This window comes from Nyctereutes procyonoides, unplaced genomic scaffold (assembly GCF_905146905.1).
Source record: "Nyctereutes procyonoides isolate TBG_1078 unplaced genomic scaffold, NYPRO_anot_genome, whole genome shotgun sequence".
Classification (NCBI taxonomy): domain Eukaryota; kingdom Metazoa; phylum Chordata; class Mammalia; order Carnivora; family Canidae; genus Nyctereutes; species Nyctereutes procyonoides.
In genome coordinates, this window is record NW_026575155.1 from 13,758,379 (window position 1) to 13,764,378 (window position 6,000).

The window sequence follows — 6,000 nt, forward strand, 5'->3', positions numbered from 1 at the left end:
TTTTTAACATTTTATCTTTAGACTGGTCCTGAGAAATCTGATTATCATACACTTTGGTGTATTTTTCTTCTGATATCTTGTACCTGGGGTTTGTAGAGCTCCTTGGATCTGTAAGTTTATAGTTTCCATCAAATGTGAAAAAATTTGACCAGTATTTCAACTATGTATTTGTTTTGCTCATTTCTCTCACCATCCATTCCTTTGGGGACTCTATTTGTGTATCAAACTACGTGAAATATTTTTTTTTCCAATTTTCTTTGGGATAGATTTTATTTTTTAGGGTGGTTTTAGGTTTACTGAAAATTTTCAAAGTACAGAAAGTACAGAGCGTTCCCATACACTGCCTTTACCCACCCAGGTCAGTCTCTCTAGTCTCTCTCATTATTAGCAGGTTGCATTAATGTTACACTTCTGTTACATTCATGAACCAGTATTAATAATATTAATAATGTTATTATTAAGTAAAGCCCATAGTTTACATGAAGCTTCCTTCTGTGCTGTGCAATTCTATGAAGAATGTCCTGGATCCACCACTAAGTTATCATCCAGAAGTTTCCTTGCTTAAAAATGTCCTGTGATCTACTTACTCATCCCTCTTCTCCTGCCTGGCAGCCCCTGGAAATCACTGATCTTTTCACTGTCTCTATAGTTTTGCCCTTCCCAGAACGTCATATACTTGGAACCATAAATTTCATAGCCTTTTCAGATTGGCTTCTTTCACTTAGTAATATGCATCTATGGTTCCTCCTATCTTTTTCATGGCTGCATGGCTTGTTTCTTTACCTTGCTAAGTGATGCTCCATTGTATGGATTTACCATAGTTTGTTTATTGTTAAAGAAAAAAATATTCTGATGCTTGTTAAAATGTGACGGAGGACTTTAAGGCTATTGCAGTAGGACTCATGACTACTCCAATAAGGGAGAGAGATTTTTCTCACCTCCAAATAGAGCAAGGACAAGTGGGGATTTCCAGCCAAATGGCAGTGGCAGTGAGGGGATCAGTTCATAGATTACCCAGAGGAGACCTAAAAGCTAAAGGCAAGACTGACTCACACATCAAAGTAAGATGAGGAGCTTGATCAGATATCAGAGTAGCTGGATGTCAAAGGGAGGGGATGACTGAGAAGGAGTCTTCCTAAAACTAGGCTGGGGGAGGACAGAGGTTCAAGGTCAAAGACTAGTCAAGAAGAGGGCTCACATGCAGCTTGACTCCAGCTTAGGCAAGGAGAGTGCCTTTGTTATTACCCACTCGCATACTGAAGGACTTCTTTGTTGCTTCCAAGTGTCGGCAATTACTCATAAAGCTGCTATAAAAATTCGTGTGTAGGTTTTGTGTCCTCCATCTGGAAACTCAAGGCAGTGCACGGGGACACTCAAAGGGCTCACCTGCTTCTTACAGCTTCCCAAGGATCACTTTCCTCTATTGCCCGGTGGCCAGTCTTGACAACTGTGGCTCTCTCCGTCTTGTCTGCATGTTATTATTTCAGAGAAAAGGGTAAATTCGACCCCTGCCATTCTATCCTGGCCAGGAGCAGAAGTCCCAGTCAGATTCTATTAATCACAGTAAATGAAAGAGGAAACAATCACTAGAATTTTTTTTTTTTATTTGCCAAGGTCATACTGCTTATTACTATTTGCTAGGGGCCAGGGGCGGTACTGCTTCAAGAGGTCTGTCTGCATTCCAGTCCTTGCAACAAAAAGCGGAAGAAGGTATTTGAGTGCTGATGTGCGTGTGCATGCAAGGTGACCTAGCTTTGCGAATTCCTAAGACGTGACAGATGAAAAATCCCACTTTTGCAGACACCCAGGCCTGAGTCAAAGTCGCTGAAAACTGTGAAGAATGAAAATGTCCTGTCCTGCCAAAGGACAGCTTCTGAGGCCATTTCCCCTAATGGGTTATTCCAGGAAAACCCCAACACCAATCGAGAGGGACACTGAGATGCTTAGGCACACCTGATGCGTAGGTGCCACCCTGTGAGCCAGTTGTCACTCTGCTCAGATCTTGCACTACAGCCGGCACTGGGTAGCATAGACAGGACACCCCCCCACACGCACACCTGCCCTTCTGCACAGCCATCCAGTTCTATAGTAGCATCTACATAAAAATGGTGAAGCCAGATTTTCAGGCGTCCAATAAAAAACTCTAAAAGATTGTTGCAGTCATAAACATCTCCACAACAAGAAGTCCAATTAAATGCAAAAAAGAGATTCCATGCGGGCAAACATGAGTGTCCATCTTGTAAGCTCATGCTGATGCAGCAATCATGTGTTTGTTGGACAGGTACTCAGGAGGCCCCAGGTGTCGGGAATGCCAGCACCAGGCCAGGAACGCACTTAGGCGGGAATGGAGAGGGGCACGGCCGCCAGACCAGGTGATGCCATTTCCACCCCCCCAAAAACACATTCAGTGGCGCGCAAAAGTAATCAATTCCAGGACAGGTTTCAAAAATGGCAGGTAAAACAGGAGGAAGCATTTAATTCCTTGATCTGACAGGAAACCCAAGAAAGAGAGAGCAGATTCACACGTACAAGCAGAGCTGTCTGAAGTTCCAGGTTTTTCGATAAGTGGCACTTTGTAGATTACAAATATGTTTCTATAACGCATCATTAACATTTTCCGCCTGCCAAGTAAAAGGCGCTCGCTCTCTCCTCCTGCTTGTCAGGTGTAGAGGTCTCTGTGCAAATTTCATTTGCTTTATTTTAATTATTTGGGGTACCGACTTTTCATATCTCTTGATTAAAGGCAATCTTTTTCTTGCTCTCCTAAGCATGCTCTTGCTCAGGTGCTGGAATTCACGAGCATGTCACGGAGATCAAAATACAGTCGGGAAGACGACTAGCTAGCAGAAGGAACCGTAGTCTAATGTTTGATTGCTTACATCAAAGAGATCATATGCAGGAATTCAGAAACATTTCATAATTTGCTCATGCGGTGCAGTCTTCCAGCAGCACCTCCTTGCTTGCTGTGGAAATTATTACAAAGCTCCCCCAGCTACCTGGTGCGTAAGACAACAATCAAAGTCACCTTCTCTTTGCCCCGACATTACATCGTGTCGTTGTGCCGTAGTATTTGTGAGGCGAAGTTTTTTTTTTTTTTTTTGAGGCGAAGTTTAAAAAAAGTTAAAACACTGCTTGCTAACTAGAGTCTAGCTGTGAGTCTGTTTCTGGGGGCCTCTGTTAAATCTATAACGTGACATGCACGATATGCTCTGTTATGTACACCTTTTTCATGTCTGTGAATCTCAGACTGTATTCCCAGGTTGACATATAAGAATGTCATTTTTTAAGGTATATATTGTTAAAAGGGACACAACCAACTCAGGATTTATTCACCGGCAACATCCTGGCAACATGTGACCCAGGCAAAAAAGAAAAAAAAACTGGGTGTTATTCTGTATGTTGGTAAATTGAACACCAATAAAAAATTAATTTATTAAAAAAATAAAAAATAAAAAAAAATAAAAAAGGTACTAAAATTAAAAAACAAAACAAAACAAAACAAAAAACGTGGAAAAGGATCTGTTTTTTGTGTGTTTTTTTTTTTTAATTTCACAGGGAATACAAAGATATTTGGTTCTGTTGCAGTTATAGGATAGGTTTTACTGGACTCACAACTGTGTGTCCTCCCTCCGTCCTCCCCACTCCCCGACTGCCCGCCTCTAGGCCTCTAGGCCCCGGTATGGGGAGGGAGGATGGGGAGTCGAAGCTGGACGCAGACACACTGGGTTTGAGACCCTGAGAGTCTGAGTCAGAGCATCCATCAGCCAAAGTACAATACAATTTGGGTTACACTTTACACCTGCCCCACTGCCATCACGAATTTCACGTCTTAGTTCCAGGAACACAGAGCATTTGGAAACTCAGTCAAAGGATGCTTGAACATATTAAAGAAGAAGTCACGGGCAGTGTCAGAATGAACAGAGGACAGGGTTTTCACTTTAGGTTTTCTCAGCTGATGGCACCTTACCGTTCGTCACACACACACACCCCACCACCACCGCCACCACCTCCCCAAGCACAGAAGGAAAACACAGAGGAACCGTACTCACCAGCCTTGATGTGGACATCCTGACTTCTAATTTTCCCTGAAGGATTTTCAGCTGTGCAATAATAAGTATTATCATGGATTAAGGTACTAAAGCTTGAAGGAGGGAAGGGAAAAATTTGGAGAGTGCCGTTGGGGTGGACGTGGCGGATCCCGGGGACATCGTAGATCTCCTCGCCCGTCGCTAGGTACCATCTGAGAGACACAGGAGGGACGCCTGCAGCGGGACAGGGCACCAGGGTCCCCGTGGTGCTCGCGAACACTACCTCTTGCAGAGATGCATTGACAAAGTAGAGGCTGGAGTGAAGGTCCTCACTGAAAACTACAAAAAGACAACACAAGAATCGGTCAGTCGGGCGCATGTTCCGAACTTGGCCTTCAAGTCAGCCTGGCCTCAGGAGGTTGTTCTGGGAAACAATCGCCAGGCTTGGCTAAAATGAAACACTTCAAAATGGGCAGAGGGGCTGGTAACTAAAGAGCTACTGTCCTCACTCCATACCTTGTACATAAGCTGATAGGTTATCCTGGATTGTAACCTTTTTTTAATATTTTCATTTATTTATTCACGAGTGACACAGAGAGGCAGGCACACGGGCAGAGGGAGAAGGAGGCTCTCTGTTGGGAGCCCAATGTGGGACTCGATCCCAGGACCCCGGGATCATGACCTGAGCCAAAGGCAGACGCTCAACCACTGAGCCACTCAGGGGCCCCTGGATTGTTGGCTTTTAATAGATCATTTACCAGCCCGTTCCCGACACCCTGCTCGGCCTCCACAGTACTGTCTGGCTGCTACTGGGATTCATGCTATGGATTTTGTATTCACTACTGCTGGTCTCTACCTCTAGAACATGAGCCCCATGAGAACGATGTCACCATTTGTTCATGCTCTTCCCCAGAGGGCACAGCCTAACACCCAAGAGGTGCTGGATGAACAGAAGCTAAAAGGATGAATGATGAGGTCCAGTCTCTCCGACCAGATTGCTCTGGTTGGGAGGTACATGGAGAGATACTCTTGAATGAAATCAGTCACACTTTTTTAAAAATTAAAATCTATATTTACAGGTAAAACATTTTAAAAAGCACAACTGGTTTCCTAAAAATAGTGTCCAATCAACGATGCCCTTTTCTTTTTTATTGAAAAGGTGCAGCAATAATATAAAGAACTTTGACCGAAGCATCAGTCAATTCCACCAGCCTGTGACAATTTCTATTTTGATTTTCATATTTCCTCTTCAGGTCCATCGGCCTACATGGTGTGCCTACATGATTACTCTGCGTAATAATGTGTATACATAAAATAATGCACTTGTGGTAGGCTATGCTTCATTCTCTTACTGTTATTTCATATACAAAAATTCCATACTTCTTATACAGTCCTTACAAGTAAATAGTGGATGTACGTTTTATCTAATTGGATTTTCTAAACTATCTTCCTGGTCTTAGTTATTTAAATTATTTCTGTGTTCATTGCTACAAACAAAATGTCTACAAACCAGTTCACACATATTTGGCTTTTTAATTCATTTACTAGGGCTTATGTTGCACTCGGGAACAAACAGTCACACAGTGTCATTTACGTGAACAGAGGAAACAACTTCTAGAATTCAAAAATTAACCGGAAGATTTTAAAATGCCACGAAGACCCACTTCTCAGATGTTTGTGCTTATATATGACTTCCCAGAAACAAATGCACACCTTGGCACATATTCACAAGAGAGAAAAGAAGCCCTTGATACTTGGAATTAATCTCACTGAGCAGAGGTGCGAATATGAGTTATGGAGCACCTGTACTGTATCAGACGGTGTTACGATACTCAAGGTGTAATTCTAGTCTTGTGAATAGCATCTGTGCCAGATGAGTGTAGCCTCCACTCTGCAGAAGAAGATGTGGAGATTCAGAAGGGTTGTCGCTTGACCAAAGATTCGGGGCTAGGAGGTCACAGACGCAGGATTC

The 6,000-nt window shown here is 43.1% G+C and overlaps 1 protein-coding gene across 1 annotated transcript in view; it reads right to left on the reverse strand.

Annotated features, from left to right (window-relative positions):
• The window catches only part of DSCAM (DS cell adhesion molecule), a 621,576-nt gene extending 617,169 nt beyond the window's left edge, over positions 1 to 4,407 (reverse strand). Inside the window, exon 1 of the mRNA XM_055313369.1 lies at positions 4,050 to 4,407. Within this exon, the coding sequence (XP_055169344.1) occupies positions 4,050 to 4,407 (358 nt within the window). The remainder of the gene's footprint in view (positions 1 to 4,049) is intronic.
• Positions 4,408 to 6,000: the final 1,593 nt, after the last annotated feature.